At 40.2% G+C, this 18,204-nt stretch overlaps 1 protein-coding gene and 1 non-coding gene across 2 annotated transcripts in view; one reads left to right on the top strand and one right to left on the bottom strand.

The window, feature by feature from the left end:
* The window catches only part of TOPAZ1 (testis and ovary specific TOPAZ 1), an 88,045-nt gene extending 83,897 nt beyond the window's left edge, over positions 1-4,148 (bottom strand). The window contains 2 exon segments of the mRNA XM_063113382.1: positions 547-2,998; positions 3,581-4,148. Coding sequence (XP_062969452.1) covers positions 547-2,998; positions 3,581-4,148 — 3,020 coding nt within the window.
* A 1,492-nt stretch (positions 4,149-5,640) lies between these two features.
* LOC134391475 (U4 spliceosomal RNA) lies at positions 5,641-5,780 on the top strand. The gene has a single exon (XR_010024994.1). It is a non-coding gene; the product is annotated as a U4 spliceosomal RNA (small nuclear RNA).
* Positions 5,781-18,204: the final 12,424 nt, after the last annotated feature.

Genomic DNA, 18,204 nt, shown 5'->3' with positions numbered 1-18,204 from the left:
CTGTTTTCCCCTGAAAATCAGTTTAACTTCTGATTCTACTTTCAAGCACCAATTACTTCAAATAAAAATTTCCAAAGCTTCTCTATTTCCCCCAAAATGAACTTTTTATCTAAGGGAGCTACAGAAAATGGGTCAAAATATATAGCACTGATCTTAATAGGTAACCTGGATGAAATAAAAGTTTATTTGCATATTCATAATAATTAAAGAAAAAATGGAACATATGAAAATAAATTGACTTTTGAAAAAAGCAACCTCCATAATTTAAAAAGCCACTTTATAAACCATTATTTTAAATTTTGAACAGCCAATCTGCTCCATTATCTTCCAAGACATACATAATATTATTTCAATTCTAAGTTTTATTATAATGACATTTCCGGGTATCAGCAGTAATATGCTAATTATATTTAATAAGTAACCAGGTTAAAAAAAATGATGGAGCTTCAATGATCATGGAATAAGTTAGTGACACATAAGAGCACAGAGTGCTTTTGAAACCCCCAACAATAACCTGTACCAAAAGGCATATTTGAACATGCATACCTCAAGTCATCACTTGGTTCTTTTTCTGGAAGTTCCATGTGCTTGGAGTCTGTTGATTGGTGCTCTTCAGCAACACTGGGCTCCTGGCTTATCACAAGGACCTCTGAAGTACATGAGAGCTCCCCTTCATTGGAGACTCCAAAGAGGTCTGGGTCATCTTGAATCACATCAATTAAGAGGACATCATCTTCATATGCCTTAAGAATATCTGGAAACCCCACTTTCATTTCTGAAAGACTCGTAGTCATTTTTCTACCACTAACTTCACAGGAAACTGGTTTGAATGTTTCTTGTTCGTTAGAGCAGGATGGACTTTTCTCTATAGACCCAGGATCACAAGAAAAAGTATTACTTTCAACTGTGAGAGAAACAGCTTCCTTATTAGAAACAATATTGCCTGGATCAGAGATGTGATTAGATGGCTTATTATCATTACCTTGCTTGGTAAAGCTTGGAGAAATACTACAGAAATTTTTACTGTAGAATGAGTCTGAACTAGCTTGCACTGGAGTTAAACTATTTTGCATACTCAAAGACAGAGGTCCTGAAGTTGCCATGGAGACATCTTCTTTACTTCTGTTTTGTCTTACCTTTGCTCCAGATAAATTGTCAAGAAGTTCTAGGGGACTGTAAGCTTCTTTCTCTGATAACTTGGCATTTTCTTTTCCTTTTTCTGTCTTATTCTTAAGTAAAGGGATTTTAAAATTAGTGAGCCGTCCTGTGTTTAATATTTTAACCAAGTCTGGAACCACAAATGTTTGCTTAGCAATGCCTGCTTTTCGATGAACAGTTTTGCCTGTAGAGTTATTTGCTTCCTGGCCACCCTGGGAAGCCAGTGTGAAATTAAGTTTTGTTAAATTCCCCCTTTCTTTTTTTTTACTTCCTGTTAAGCTTTGAGTCACATTAGTTGACTGAGTATCTTCAGTAGTATTAGAAACTACCTCTGACCCACCTCTGCTCAATTCCTCTGACTTTATCTTTTTATTATCATTAATTATAGGTTCTTTTAAAGTAGGTTCTACTGCAGAAACTGAAGACAAACAATTTAAATTAGAATCCAATTTTTCTTTACTTGAAGATTCAGTGTTTGTTTCTGTTAAGGAACTTTGAAACAATAACCTGGATTCAGTTATGTGAGCCTGGTTTGCTTGGTGTTTAAAAAAATCATCTTGCGTAAAATGTTCTCTAGACCCAGGAAGAAGGTAATTTGATTGTGGCAAGGAAGCCTTTTTCCAACTATGGGCAGATACTCTAGCACATGAATAATAAGGCCAAGTTCTTTTACCAGTCATTGGTACTGTCCTACGACAGCTTAACTTTGATTCTTCAGTTTCATTTTTCATGTCTTCCCGTGAAGATCTTTTTTCAATATGATGGCAATCACTAGGTGATTTCACTATGGAGCTTTTCATCGATTTAAAATATTCTTCTGGCTCCATGCTTTTACAGCCTAAGGGCTCTGAAGCATTCTTTGTTTCTTCTTTCAAAAGTAGTGTCTCAAGGGTTTTCTGAAACTCAGCCTTTACATGATGTCCAGGACTTGCTTTTTTTCCTACTGTTTCTGGGAGACTTAATAAATGATCCGTTGGAGAGAGTGTATTACGGTTTACTTTTCTCAAAACATTTAAAGGACTTTTTTTAGCCTCTAAAGTCTCTGCTTCTTTACTCTTGGTCCTCATTTGATTTTCTTGCAACACCAACTCAGACTTGGTATATACATTAGAGAAATTCATTTCAACAACTATTTCGTCTCCTTTGTCAGACAACTTCATCCTTTTCTTTGATTTTCTCCCAACATTGCTCTCCTCTATTGAATATTTATTTTTTTCACTTTGAAGGCAGGAAAGCAAGCCATTATTTTTACTGTGGTGTAAATCACTTTCTTCAAGCAGTAACTTTACTCCTATTAATTTTTCTTCAGTTTGTAAGAGCTGATGAATACTACTTGTGTCACCCTTCTCTGCAAGACTCCGAAGGTTTTCTTTCTTTAACTTCGAGGAATTTTCTGCAACATGCTTACATCCGCCATCAGGTTTATATGCAAGGTTGTTTTCATCATTACAACCCTTGGAATGGGGAAAACAATTGCAATCATGTAATTTTAAAATAGAATTATTTTCTACTTCAGGTGACAAGCTGTTATAAGAAAATTTTGGAGTATTCTTGTACAGTTCATCTTGGAATTCAACCTTAATATTTTTTGTACCCTCATTTTCAGTTATTTTGAGAGGTGAGCTTTCTAAGCTTTTAAATTTTTTCATTCAAATTCTTCTTTTAATATCTTCTACCAAACCTTCCTTACCCAAAGACTGCAAGAAAACCATACTTTGAAACTCACTGCACTCCACCGTTTGGAAAAATTCTGAACTGGTTAATGATTCCTTTCTTACCAGGTCAATCCCTGGCTGTGGATCATCACTTGAGGCTTCGGTAATTTTTCTTTTTTCCTTGGCTGATCAAAACAACAAAACATACCAGAAAAGATTTTATATTGAGAAGAAAAAAGCAATGCTACTTAAAATAAGAAAAATTGTGAGGACATCCATTTTCATTTCCCTGAATAGCTGTAGGGAAATACATGTTTTTAAATAAAAGATCTAATTTCTGTTAACAAACTTTATATAAACCTGCATCAATTCTAAGGCAGCTGAATAACCCTTACCATCATCATCATTCCACACTAGCCAAAATGGACCACTATCAGAAATTCTTCCTATGATAATTCCGACCAAGGGCTCCTAATGGGGCATACACCTTCTAAGAAAATCCATTTTTTCCCCTCTCTCGGTAAACCATATGCATAAGAAATGACCACACAGATTCAAATTAAAAGACGGAGCAGGATGAGGTGCAAAAACTAGAAGGGTATGACCACTGAGTGCTTTCTTACTGTGTCTTCCCAATTGCAAGGGGAGCTCTGCCTCCCGCGCTTCTTCTATGCCCGGCCTGTCCAACGGGTCTGACCCGCCCACCACCTGGCCCCTAGGCCCCTCCACGTGCCGCCTCGCAGCCTTCCCAGCCTCAGACGCCTCACCCGACTTGTCATTTTCCACCTCTTCTCTCCCAGACGCTCGGGCCACCATTCCCGTCTTTTGCTTGCTCTCCTCACGCCCCCTGGCCTCAAGGCCGCAGCCTCCCGCCTCGTCTGGCCCTGGCGCCGGCCGCCTGCCTCGCTTCCTCAGACCTCTCGCACCGCCTTCACGCCCCCGGGCCGTCGCGGGAACTGGGGCCGGCGGCCCGGGCCACCCGCCCTGCCCGCCGCGCCCACTTGAAGGAGCCCACCGGCCGCACAAAGTCTGCTCCAGCCGCCAGCCGCCAGGCGCCCACTGTCCCCGCCCCGCGAAGCGACGCCCACCACCTCCACCCGGGGCCGGAAGCGGAAGTGGGGCATGCGTAGGGGGGCATGCGTGGGGGCATGCGTGGGGGGGCATGCGTGGGAGGGGCGGGGCGGGGGTCTCGGGGTCAAACGGGCGGGAGCGCTGCGTGCCCCGCCTGTCCAGCGTCCTCGGGGAGGGCCCCTCACGGACATCCGACTGCGGCAGTGGCCGCGCCAGGGGTTTCGTTCCGCGGGGCGCCGCACGGGTCTGCGTCTTGCCTTCCATTAAGCAGGAACTTCCCGGATATGTTCAGGGCTGCTTCTTCCAGCTGCTGCTCCTCGTGCCTTGCCTGCTCACAAAGACGAGTCTGCCAATAGCTTCTAACTCCATCCACGCCAAGTCTCCTAGGGGCTCTTTCCAACTGCCTCCCTAATAGGTTCACCCACATACTTATGTGCACCTCAAACTCAGATGTGCAAAACTTACCTTTTCTCGCAAGCCTGCGCCTCTACTGTCGGTGCGCCACCATCCACCCAATTGTTTAAGCCAGAAACCTAGAAAACCATCAGAGACGCCGTTCTTTCCACTTCATCCCTTACATCCACATTCACTAGATATGCTTGATTCTACTTTCTGTGTTTGTCAGCCACTCTCCCCATTGTCATTACCGTGGCTCTGGCCCTCAGACTTTCTTCAATGACCTTCTGCATCAGCTTCCTAAGTTTTATTCATGTTTCCATCCTTGTGTCACTTCAGTCAAGCTTCCATCGCTGCCAGGCCACGCCTTTCCAATGAAAGGGTATTCTGATATTCTAGAAGGGCAAGCTGGGGAATCTTTTTTTTTTTTGCTCAAAGACAGAAGTCCAGGGTCCTTCGTATGGTGTTTTCGACCCTCTCTGATATGGTCCCTCAATATTTAACCACTTTTGTCTTATTGCCTACAGGAGAAAATTTGTGTCAATGGAAAACTATGTATGGGAGCTATTTTACAACTCTATAAGTTGTAGATAAGTGATAGCAATTCAAAATAATGGTCTATAGGCATGCATATTATATTCAGTAGAAGTTTAATTCATTTCTCATACCCACTGTGGAAGAAGGCAGTTTTGCCTCCACTTCCACATTTATTTCAATATTACTGATCTAAAAATGTCTTCGTTCTTTGACCTTATCCTTTGAACCGATGGTTATAAAATCTGCCTGATGTTCATTTTTATAACTATTAGAGCTATGATTCATTTGTTTCATTCACTGCATGTTCATTTTTACACCTATACGAGGGCATGATTTTACCTTTTTCTGAAAACTATCTGTTAACGCCACACGTAGCCTGCACTTAAGCTACATTGGACTACTACTGGAGTTACCCAGATTTCATGTGCTTTGTCTCTCTACATGCTAGTATCTGTGCCTCTCTACATGCTAGTCCTGGCAATTCTTTTTTTGCTTGTTTGCCTGGTGAACTACATATTCCTCCCTTCAAGACTCAGTGCAAGGATCACCCCTCAAGGAAGCTTCTCTGCTACTCTTCCTCTTACACTTGGAGGGATCAACTGTTCCTTCCTGTCTGCTGACACACTGTTTTCAACTGCCTACTCTGTCTCCCTCAGTGTGATACCTTCCATTGGTCTTTGCTTTCTGTGTGTAAGAGGGACCTGATGAATTCAAATACAATGTGTGTTATGTGCTATGATGCATACAGAGTGAATACTGTGGCAATGTGTATGAGCAGCTCAGGTGGGGTATCCTTAGGATCTTCTATAAACTAGAACTTAGGAGCTTTGCATAGTGGCAGTATTGTAGGCAATAGATTTATATGAGGTGTGATTATTGCTAATTGAAAACTTTTCCCAATACTCCACCTTGAAGATTTGTAGTATAGCTGGCATTGGCAATTTTTGACAGTCTTTATGGAGACTGAATAAAAGAAAAAGTAGAACTTAGGCAAAAGAGTTGTAAAAGATCCAGAAACTTTCCTCATTTCTTTCTCCTTGTAAATATCCTTAGTAAAAGGGAAAGCGGTTTAAGAATAGTGGAATTTATAAAAAGTTGTTTTAGACGTTTCAGGCTACCTACTCAGTCCAAGTTCACTTTGTGCTTCACTTTACGTCTCAGTTTCTCCTCATTTGTAAAATAATAATAATATCACCTCACGGAGTTCTCATGAGAATTAAATGGGCTAATATTCACAAGGTGGTTAGAACAATTCCTAGCAGATTGTAAACACTAAATATATTTGTTAAATAAAACACTCAATATATATTAAAAGATAGACTATAGAATTCTGATATGTGCTACCTTTAAAATAAACATTGCTACTAAGATCTTAGTAAAATAAAGATAAAAGTTCAAGATTCCAGCTTCTTTGGTCTGAATAAAAATAGATGGTCTTAGAGTCAGCTATAGAAACAGAAATTTAAAAGTTGAGCAACACATAAAACAGGAGTGAGAGGAAACTAGTAGTATGGGAAATTGAAAAATCAAGGATACTGAGTGTTCTGAATAAGAAAATTGTAAACTTTATTACAGGTTTTAAAGTCCTTATACCAATCTGCTTTCACAGAAAATTTGAGAGAACAGGTATGTTTATTAATGTTTTCATGGATCTTCTGTTCTCTTCTCTGAAATGATTATCATAATCCTACTATTGTACATGGCAATATTTAGAAAGGGCAGGCACTATCATTTACCAGAAAAGACTCAGTCCTTATAGTGGCAGATCTCTCATACTTGGGAATCCAGAAAAAAGCACAATATTTATTTACCTATACCTATTGGGTTTCATCTTAGTCCACACAGAGTTAACCATAAATGGGTGCCCAGGAGTCCATTCTCTTCCAGTCACCTCCCTTTTTTTCCCCTGCCTATTTGCCCTTGCCCCTGGATCCTGGCTGACACTATTGCTCAGCCTTTGAAGTCAACTTCAGGCTCACCACTTTTCCAGTGTCCCTTGTGCATGGCAGGTCCTAGCTCTATTCTGGAAAGATGATGGCAGAGCCACATTCTCTGCATTCTACAAGTACAAGTTGCAGATTATTGATCCATAGCAATGGCTACATAATTTATGGGGCCCTGTACAAAATGAAAATTCAGACCCCCTTGTTCAAAAATTAAGAATTTCAAGACAGCGACAGCAGAGCATTAACCCAAGTGTAGGGCCCAGTGCAACTACACAGGTCATGTGCCCATGAAGCTGGCCCTGTAGATCCATGTTCTACTTCTACAAACATCTATAAGACTGACAAACTTCTATTGCTGATATTTACCAACACTAACATCATAATTTCTATTCTTTATTGTGCCAGTCCTTTGCCAGTTTGAAGTCAGAGCAATTCTGTGCCCTTCTCCTGCCCTGCTATAAATGACAGGGGCCATCCCCCGGTCTGCATTTTCCATGCTCCTGGGTCAGCTGGTTTTGGGTGAAACTTGGCCAGTGGAGGACCTGGTAGAAGAATGAGGAAGGGAGACTTCCCCCAGATCTCTTTCTGCCTCGGGCTGCCTATCAGACAGCAGCTACATCTGCTCTGGGGCTCCATCTCTTGCTGGATGTGCTTACTGTGGCGCAGCTTCAGCCATATGCCTTGAGGTCTGTATTAGTCTGTTTTCTGTAGCTTATAACAGAATACCCGAAACAAGGTAATTCATAGAGCAACAAACTTTATTTCTTACAGTTTTGGAGACTGGGAAGTCCAAGGTCCAGAGGTATGCATCTGATGAGGTCCTTCTTCTTCGTGGGGACTTTTTGCAGAGTCCTCAGATGGTGCAGGGCATCACATGGCTAGAAGGCTTAGTGTATTAATGTGCTTAGTTCTCCTTATAAAGCCACCAGTCTACTCCCTGATAACCTATTAAACCATGAACGATTAATTCATTCATGAGGGTACAGCCCTAATGATCCAATCACCTTCCAAAGGCCCCACCTTTGAAATACCATAGTCAAATTTCCCACCCTCTTAATACTGTTACAATGGGGATCAAGCTTTAATATGAGTTTGGGGTGGGGGACGTTCAAACTATAGAAAGGTCCCTTTACCTCTCTAGCATAGGGGTGGTAGTGGCTTTCTGCTGTTATGAATATCTGGGCACCTCATCAAACCCTGTTTGATTTCCCAGTTCTTCCATTCCATTCCCTGCATTACACTCCTGTTTTATTGGGAGTGGTGGGGTTTAGGACATGTTTCCCAAATATGACACCTTGGCATTTGAGAAAATAGCAGAAGCAAGAAGGTCATTCACACCTTCCCCCTGCCCTTCTCTCCTAAAACAAACCGTAGAATGTGAAGAGAATTCTCTGACCTTCTCCCTTGGAGCAGGCCATAAAACTTCACTGACTTTCCCCTCAAGTAGGTCATAAGACCTTCATTCCAGCAGTGCCCTTTCTATATCCAGAGGAAAGCAATGTGCCTCTGAAGACACAAGGACATAGAAGAATCTGAACAAACAGGCTTGCTAAGTTTCCCCGTTTATTACCATTAGATCATAACCCCTTTGCCCAATCATACTTCCAAACACTATCCACTCTTCATCAAACCTACGTATAAAAATATACGTTTCCCTGTTTCTTTGGGTCTTTATTTCTGAAGCCTCCCATGTCATGTAAAACTTAAATAAGTTTGAATGGTTTTGTCTTGTTAATCTGTCTTTTATTGTAGGTAGCTCAGCCATAAACCTAGTAATGGGAGAGAAAATAAATCTTCTCTTCTATAGACAATAATTTTTTTCTTTTCTTATTTGGGTCCAGTGGCTGGGGGCTTGCAAATTAATTGACAATAGATCAGTTAACAGGAGGGAAAACAAAGTTTATTTATGCACTCAGGATCCTTTAGATGAAATGGCTACCTGAACAGCCAAAGATAGGAGTTTATATATTCACTTAATAATGGAAAAAGGAGGGGAAAAAGGGCTTCTATGGAAGAACAAATGGAGGTATGACAGTTTTAGATAAAGCTTGTTTAAGCAATTACTCATTTTGTTGATACTGGTTAGTTTTTTTTCTGGCTGTAAACCATCCAGAGAGGATTTATGGTGGCAGTATTTTGGGGGAGGTTCTGCTTAAATCAACAAATGTTTAGATAAGGTTATTTTTTCTGTGGTTGTTGTTTGTTCAGATATTTTTAGCTCAAAATAATCTTTATGCCATTGAGGTACATTTTGAACCCCTTCAGTTTAAAATACTTAATTTTTTTTCCTGCTAAGAGATCCCCTCTGTAAGTAAAGGTGAGGATGGAGGAACAGAGGAGATGAAAGGAGAGACTTTTGTTAGGCCACAGTGGCAGGAAATGTCCTTTCACCATCCTGAAATTAATATTTAAGTAATGCAAGAATAAATTTGGTGTTCTCCCAGGATATGGTCACTTATCTTTTCTCCTAAATATTTCCAGTATTTTCTCCAGGTTTGGCTTCTTATTCAATTTTGGATTATAAACCATCTGCCTAGGAATATAATACAATACAATATTCAAATAAAATACCATCATCTCTTAATTGTCAAAAAAAAAAAAAAAATCCTATCTTACCTCTAGATAAAAATGAAAGATTTTAAAACCTGCCACTTGACCCAAGTATTTTACTTCATATATTAAGTCTAGATCTGGGAATCTCTATGAACTTTGTATCCACCAGAGGGTCCCAGATCCAGGGCAGCCAATGATGACTCATGCCACTCTTTCCTCAGGCTCCAGGAACTCCATGCTCTTTAATCTTAAGAGCTTCTCTGATGGTGTCACTGAGTGAGAACTCTATTACACAATATAATAAGTTCAGGAATTTGTGAGCAGAATAAGACCTTAGAAATAATCTAGCTTAACCTCTTTGTTTTACCACCGAGAGGCACAAGAAGCAAAGTAATTTAAAAGTGCTATGAATCAATCATTTCCTAAGTGTTTCTTCTCCGTTGGTGCTTAGCCGCCTGTGCTTCCAAGTGACCATCGTCAAGGAGACAAGAACCCCTGGTCTGGGAGAAAGACGGAGACAAGTATAGATTTGTTCTGTTGCTTCTACGTCCACCACGCACCCGTCTAAGGATGCCTAAGATGGATGTGTCCATACCCTGGCCTCTCTGGAAAGGATCTTACATTTGAAGGAGCTAAGGGTGTGCCACCTCAAAATAGGCCTACTTTTTACATTGAATATTGTGAGCTGAAAACATGGGAGAAAGGATAATTGCCAGAAAAGCTATCTAACCTGCTTTTTCCTACAGCGAGCCATAGAGATTGCTTTAGGAGGAGTACCTTTCCCTGTACCAGGGCAAGAAAACAACCCCTTCTCTGTGGAGGCAGAATTGTTGCTGTCGTGGGCCTGAATAAATGAACTCCCTGAAATAACCCTCATCTTCCACTAGCTTTACACCCCCATATAGATCCTAGTGACTCCCCTAGAATTTACAGTGCCTAGCTCAGAGATTACTTTGACTTTGTCCAAAAGTATAAAAGCATCTTGCTTTGGCCATTTCTTTGAACTTCACTCTCTTGTGGAGATACCCATATACATGTAAAATTAATAAAACTTGTAGGTTTTTCTCTTGTTAATTTGTGTTGTGTCAATTCATTCCTAGACACCGCTGAAGATCCTACTAAAGAACTGAAATGGGTAGAAGCAATCTTTAGCCTCCCCTACATATTTATCCCTCTCAGCTTTTCAATTTGGATTAGGGCCATCATGACAGTCTATTATTTTGTTTGTGGAGGAGAGAATCGCCATTTCACTATTCAATACGGGATAACCTCAAAGAAGGGCAAAGGGGACCATGTCAGCGGCTACTATGTCAACATTGAGCTTAGCAATGGATAGAGTGGATGGTTGCCTAAATGGTTGATTTGAAGCATGACAGGGAAAAATTCCTTTTTTTTTTTTAAAAAAAAAGATGACCGTTAAGGGGATCTTAACTCTTGACTTGGTGTTGTCAGCACCACGCTCACCCAGTGAGCAACCGGCCATCTGTATATGGGATCCGAACCCATGGCCTTGGTGTTATCAGCACCACACTCTCCCGAGTGAGCCACGGGCCGGCCCAGAAAAAAATTTCTCCTGTGTAGTCTCTTTCCCACTCAAGAGAGCATTATATGTATTTATATATACACCAATGACTTCCAAAGTTGTGTTTCCAGCCCCATATCTTGCTTTGTATCCTCTTGGCCACACGTCTGACCCAAGTGGATGGGATAGCCAGTTCCTTGCTTCGACTCACGTGGCAGAGGGCATTCACCAGGAGTCTTCCCTTCCTGGCCGGGGATTCCCCAACCCTGAAGCAGACAGCTGGCTTCCTTCAGGGTTTGGGTAACTAGAAAGTGCAGTGGTGTTAGCATGCCTGGAGAAACCTTCAACGATCAAGAGAGGGAAGCTCCTGCCTCCTGCCCACAGACAGACAATCCTGGAGGCATTATGTATGTTTTCTCAAGTATCTCAGAAAAATGGAGGTGTCATTGCACACAGCAGCAACTTTGATAACACACTGTTTTAGTAGCTTTTGCTTCTTCTTGGTCTTGCTCTCCCTATTCCCTCATTCCTGGTCCCTGTACCTCCAAAATAAACTACTTGCACATAAGGTCCTTGCCTTGGGTTCTGTTCAAGCTAAGACAATATCTAATCAACATATTAAATTTATATGCCCCAAATATAACTCTTCATTCCACCACTTCTCCCAGTTTTCCCAGCCCAGCAAATGGCAACTCTGTTATTCCAGTTACTCGGGTCAGAAATCTTAGACTCATTCTGGAATCCTCTCCACCCCTAACCCCCATCCAATCCATCAGCAAATTGTCTGCTGTAACCTAAAAACACGTCCAAAATCTCACCATTTTTTATCACCTGCACCACTTCCACTCTGTAGTCAGGTCATCATTCCTTCTTGTCTGGACTACTGTAAAAAAAACCTCCTAACTGGTTTCCCTGTTTATAACCTTACTCCGCTATTCTCCACACAGTCGGTTCATTAAAATTCAAGCTGCATCTGCCCAGAAACCCTTAAATGGCTACACTTCTCATTTAGAATAAAATCCAAAATCCTTCGGATGGTCTGCATAATCACGTCCCTGGCATCACTCGGCCCTAATAGTCTTCCACTCTCCCCCACCTTATGAGGCTCCAAACTGCTGGCCTCTTCCTTGTCACTTGAACATGCTGAGTAAGCTCCCTCCTCAGGTCTTTTGCATTTGCTGTTCCCTGCCTGAAATGTTCCTTCTCACGAGAATTCACATGCTCCACTTCCTGACTCCTTAAGTCTCTGCCCAAATGTTCCTTTACAGAGCAACCCTCCCTGATCACTGTCAAATAAAAAACAAATCATGCTTAGTAAGGAGATAAATTTATCCAAAAGGATTATTGCAAGGAGGGAAAGAGACTATTTCAATAGGAAGAATGCCGGAATTTTAAGGTCTGCAAGCACCTCCAGAATTAGGCAAAAATAGTTTTAATTTTATAGAGAGAAGTGAATAAAGCTAGAAAGGACCAGGTGTGGGGTAGAGGGATGAAAGGGTGGTATGATCTGATAGTAGATCAGAGAATGTGTGACCTTGAGGCCAACCTATTCTCAGGAAGGGTTGTATACTGGGCCAAAGTTCAGGGACCCACCCCTTAGTTGAATATTCATCAGGTATCATGAATATGTATTAGATAGCAAAGCTATAAAAGCTGAATCCTGACAGAAGGTAAGGCTGTTGTTCACTTTGCGGCTAGCCCTTACTCTCCCTGTGGAGGGTTCATTCCTTTCTTTTTGTATCAATCTTCCTTTCAGCAAGCAGCTGCTCACTCTCTTGAGCCAGCCTACACTCTGTACTGAACTTTTAAGTGTGTATTTCTTACTTTTGTGTTAAACTTGGTGTGGGCCCTGCTCAGTCTCTGGAGCTAGACCATACTCTGTGAAATCTGTATCTCTTATCCATTACATTAAACCTGTTCTCACTTTCTACTGTGACTCTGGTCTTGAATTCTTTCCTGAATTCAAGTCAAGAACTTGAGAGTCAAGAACTTGGTATGAGGGCCAGTGGGTTGAGGCCTGCCATCAGGTCTCCCCAGACCCTCTCCTCCAGCACAATATTACCTGGAATTCAAGGACATAATATGGCTTTGTTCAGCCAAAAAGTGGCTAAGCCAGTGCTAGGTTTAAAAGGGTTACATGTGCATGAGACAATTCAAACTATATAGAAGCACATAAATAAAAAAGTGGAAGTCTCTCTTCCAATACCCTTTCCCAGGGGTAACTACTGTTAGGTTTGGTGTCCAATTCTCCAGATTTTCTATAGATAACATATAAAATATACAGTATTTTATTTATAAACACCTTTTTCTTCAAAACAAAGCAGTTTCTATTGTTGGGCAACTTGTCCCAATTTATTTTTCACCAATAAATTGTGATTTTTAGAAAGACATTGATTTATTTAGTTTTTACAAAAACTAAACCATGACCCAAGCAAGAATTATGTGGAGTAGAGCTACCTAAATAAGGCTTTTTTCATAACCAAGGTGATATTTTAGAAGTGGGAATGTACAACATTTTTACTATTTTTTTTTCCCCTATAGCAGGGACTACTAATTAAAAGAAATGAAATTAAAATATGATTCAGTTTAAATTCACACTTAACGCGTGTGTTTCTGATATTTATTTTTATTTCTGTCTACTTATTATTAATTGTATCACATTTTCTATATTTTCCTGAAGAATTTGCCCTTTTATCTTTATGAAACACCCCACTTCATTTCTGGTAATACTTCCTGCCTTGATATCTACTTAGATTCTTAAATAGCCACCCCAGAATTTTTATGGTTAGTGTTGGCATATCGTTTTCCATCTTTTTACTTTCAACCTGTGTGTGGGCCTCCTTACATAGCATATAGTTGAGACTCAGTTGTTTTCTTTTATCTAGTCTGACAATCTCTTCTAATTTTAACATTTTTTGAGTACATAGCCATTCGTAGTTAATGTAATTACTGATATGGTTGGATTAAGTCCACTGTCTTGATATTTGTTTTCCATTCCCATCTGTTTTTTTTGTTTTTCTTTCCCATCTTTTTTTTGGGACTAAGTATATTTCATTATTCTGTTTTATGTCCATTATTTTGGCTTCTTAACTGTAATCTGTTGTCATATTTTTAGTGACTAGTGATTATAATATGCATCCTTAACTTATTACATCTGCCTTACATTAGTACTTTACCACTTTATGAACCATATAAGAACCTTCAACAATACAATTCTATTTCCCCTCTCTTGCTCTTTTTAACATTGTTATACAATACACATTACTTACACATATGTTATAACCCTCCATAATACGTTGTTGTTGTGCTGTAAACAGTCAACAATCTTTAAGAAAAAATTTTAACGGTCATTTACATTTGCCCACATATTTATTAATATTTCTTGTAGCAAGAGGACACTGGGGATGAATTCTCCCAGATTTTATTTGTTGGAGAATGTCTTTATTTCTGCTTTTATAAACTATGTCCTCACTGGGTATAAAATTACAGGCTAGCTTTTATTTACTTTTTTTCCCTTTAAGCACTTCAAAGATGTTGTTACATTGATTTCTGGCTTCCATTTTTTGGTTGAAAAGTCACTATTATTCTTATTGCTGTTCTCTTGTATGTAATGTGTTTTTTCCTCTGGCAGCTTGAGATTTTCTCATTATTTTTGGTGTATAGTAGTTTAATTGTGTTTTTCTTAATATTTATCTGTTTGGGGTTCACTGAGTATCTTGAATCTAGGCAGGGCTTGTTCCCTCTCTGGTATTTAGTACCTCTAGATTTCTTTTCCATTATCTCTAAAAATATTTTAATTTTTTCCTGTTTATTATGATAAGAGCAATGATGGAATTTGGATGTGTTGTCCCCTCCAAAACTCATGTGTAAATTTGATCCCCAATGTGGCAGTGTTGGAAACGGATTGAATCATGGGGGCGTATCCCTCATGAATGGATTAATGCTCTCCCTGAGGGAGGGGGGATTAATGACTGAGTTCTCGCTCTATTAGTTCCCGCGAGAGCTCGTTGCTTAAAAAGACCCTGGCCCCTCCTCTCTCTCTCTTGCTTCCTCTTGCCATGTGATCTGCCTGTACCCGCCAGCTGCCTGCCACTTTCCGCCTTGAATAGAAGCAGCCTGAGGCCCGTGCCAGATGCAGCTGTCCCAGAATTGTAAGCCTCTTTTCTTTATAAATTATTTCTATTATTCCTATTATAGCAACACAAACAGACTAATACAAGCAATGATTTATTGCAACCTCCTACATTGTAGATGAAAGCTGGGAGTTCTGACTCTGATATTTAATTAACATATTCAGAAGATAATTTAATGGCTAGTCAACTAAGTACCTTTTACTATATTGTTTAAACCTATCAAAGTAAAACAATGAGGCTCCACCTGAATCAATAGCATGCACACACACACGCGCGCACACACACACACACACACACACACACACACACACACACACACACACACACTCTGCATAATTTTTTCAATTCTAAAGTTTGTAGCTGGTTCATTGCTTCTTTGCAGATTAAAAAATGTCACTTTTCATTTTAGGAACCTGACTGAAATTTAAGTTTGGCTTTAATCTCCATGAGCATAGGTGTTTGTCGTTCATCTGGTAATTACACTATCTGTAGTGCTGTGGATCTGTTTTTGCACCTGTTTCTGTTATCTGTTTGTGCTGGGTCTTGACCATGTTTCTTAGCTCCTTGTGTACCTAATTACATTTGATTGTTTGTGTACACTATACTTGAAAAAAGTATATATAAAATTATGTGGTGTATAATATGATATTTTCCTTCAGAGAAGATTTTCAATTGTTTCTTTGAGGCACCTGGGGCACCAGCAATCTGAGACCACCTGTAGCCAGTATTAATGCTCAAGATTTTCCAGAGCACCCAAGTGAGTCCTGGAGTTCATGCAAGGACTGATTTACTTTTGGTTCACCTTCATTTCTAGGGTTCAGCAAGTACTTGGGCAAGACTGTGCCTGGCATAGTCAGAGGGACGTGAGGAGGCCAGAGTGACTGGAGCAGTGAAGAGAGCAGTAGGAAGTGAGTTCAGAATTCTAGACAATGAGGTGGTATCATGAGAGACCAGTGCATTCTTCATGCCCATCTCCGAGGCCTAGAATGCAAACCAATCTAACAACAAAGTCAACAAAACGTGTCATATCCTATTAAAAAAATATTTACCAACATTTAAACAAGTGGGAAAATTCCATAAAATTCTGTATTTCCAGTTTCTCTTAAAAATTAAGTATCTGGCAACATGGTTGCCTTAGAAAACACAGGCCCCTTCAGTGGGAGTTGAATAGCTACCACCCCCTTCAGGCAGGACACTGGCCTCGAGTTGGCCACAGACCCCACACTCCCACCTATTACCCTCAGCCCCCTTCTCTTGGTTATGCTTCCTGCCTGCCCTTGTAGCATCCGTTATCTCTACTTTAAAGCCATACATTTCAGTTTACAGGAGATTTGCAACTCTACCTTCTGTGTTGCTCAGAAATCATTGCACCATATCCTCTAATGTCATTAATTTCTGACCTGTTTTCCACTTCATCTCCTCAAACCTTCTCCATTTTCTCAAACCTCCAGATCCACAACCTTGGCTATACAGGTGAAACTATCTTTTCCTTTTTTGGGGGTGTTCTTGGTCATTTTGAGATTCTTGTTGTTTATGCTATGCCACTAAGTCTCTGTCTTTCCTGAGGAAAGTAAACTAAGACCAATCAAATGAGAAAAGCAGAGGCTATTTTTTCAGAGCTTCCTATAGTAAGGGAGTCAGCCTCTATCACTTGTGTTTTGGCAGAGACTTGCAGGCAGGCAGGAGAGTTGGAAAGCTTGTTAGTGGAGAAAAGGGCAGGCTTCAAGTATGCCGATTAAAGGGTGTTGGTACAGGGAAGCTGGAGGCGGGCTAACTAGAAGTGGGGAATCCTAACTGGGAGCATATTTGGCTTTCTCTGGTCCTAAGTTGGAATCAAAAATTAAGAAAGCTGTCAGCCATTAATCAAGTTCTGGCCATTTTGAGTGGTTGCTACCAGAGTTATTGTTTACCTTCCTAGATTGTTACTAGAGATAGCAATCTGGCTTCCTGGGCTGTTTACTGTAGATAAGGGGGCAGTTGCTGCAGGTTGTGGATCAGAGTTCTATTTTTATATATGATCTAGCCATTGTCTGCTTATATGTTCAGTCTCTCACTTTTCTCCTGCCTCAGAAAAGAACCTTCCTCAACTTTTCCAGGCTAATCCTTATACTGCTGATTTCAACATCACTCAGCTCTGCTTGCTCCTCCACTTTCTTCTTTTTACCTGCCAGATGCCTCTGAGTCCACCTACTCATATCCTTGCTCCTTAATTCCCTGAAATCTGGTTTCTTTCTCAGATACGTGAATGAAATTGCAATCTCAAATTAGAGCCATCTTCTAGTAGCAGAATCGAATGGCATTCTCAGTTCTGGTCTTCCTTGGGCACTGGTGACCACTCTCTTCTTGAAACTTCTCCCTCACTTGACGAGTTCCCTGCCTAACCATGGTGAGGGTTTGTTTCCTCCCTAGTTTTAGTTGGGCTGGACAGAGTGGACATTAAATGGCTAGCACATATTTTGGAAAGTATGCTAATATTCCATGTCATTTACCTATGGGCAGATCCAGGCTTTTTGAGGCCCGAAGCTTCTATAATTGGGGGATGTGGGAGGCTTACTTTAAGGAAAAGAATGTAAAATTACGAAAGCAAAATTAGGTAAGTGAATATTTAAAGTGAGAATGGAAATTGTAAAATTTACATGTTTAAAAAGCTAACATAAACACAAAATTCATAAAAGTAACATAGCATCATTAATAAATATAATTAATGTAATTTCTATATCATACATTATTATATATTATATATGGCTGTAAAATATAATTTTTATGACTTTTAAATTTTTGAGCTACATGCTTCTTAATACCGCTTTATCTGACAATAGTTTTATAGTATTTTTCTACAGAGAAAACAGGAGAAATCTGGTCTTTCCTCCAGCATTTCAATTGAAATTTTTTTATAACTGGAAGTATTAAACATGTGTCTTCACACTGACATATTCACTGTTCGTAGTGTTACTGTAGGTTTGTACCCTGCAAACATAGAAATACTGATAAATTCTGCTTCATGTGATTAGCATCTGAGAGTACGGATATACAAACAGACAATGACCAAGCCATGTGTAAAAATAGAACTCTGACTCACAATCTGCAGCAACCTGCCCGGGAAGCCAATTCATTATCTATACTAACCAGCCCAGGAATTCAGCCTACTCCCTGCAAGTCAGACTTGTAGGAAGTCTAGCAAACAGTCCAGGAAGCCAAACAAGAACCCCTCTATCAATTGTCTGCAAGTGGCT

Source organism: Cynocephalus volans, chromosome 11 (genome assembly GCF_027409185.1).
Source record: "Cynocephalus volans isolate mCynVol1 chromosome 11, mCynVol1.pri, whole genome shotgun sequence".
Taxonomy (NCBI): Eukaryota; Metazoa; Chordata; class Mammalia; order Dermoptera; family Cynocephalidae; genus Cynocephalus; species Cynocephalus volans.
Note: the sequence above shows the minus strand (reverse complement) of the source record. Positions and strands in the feature narration are given on the sequence as shown.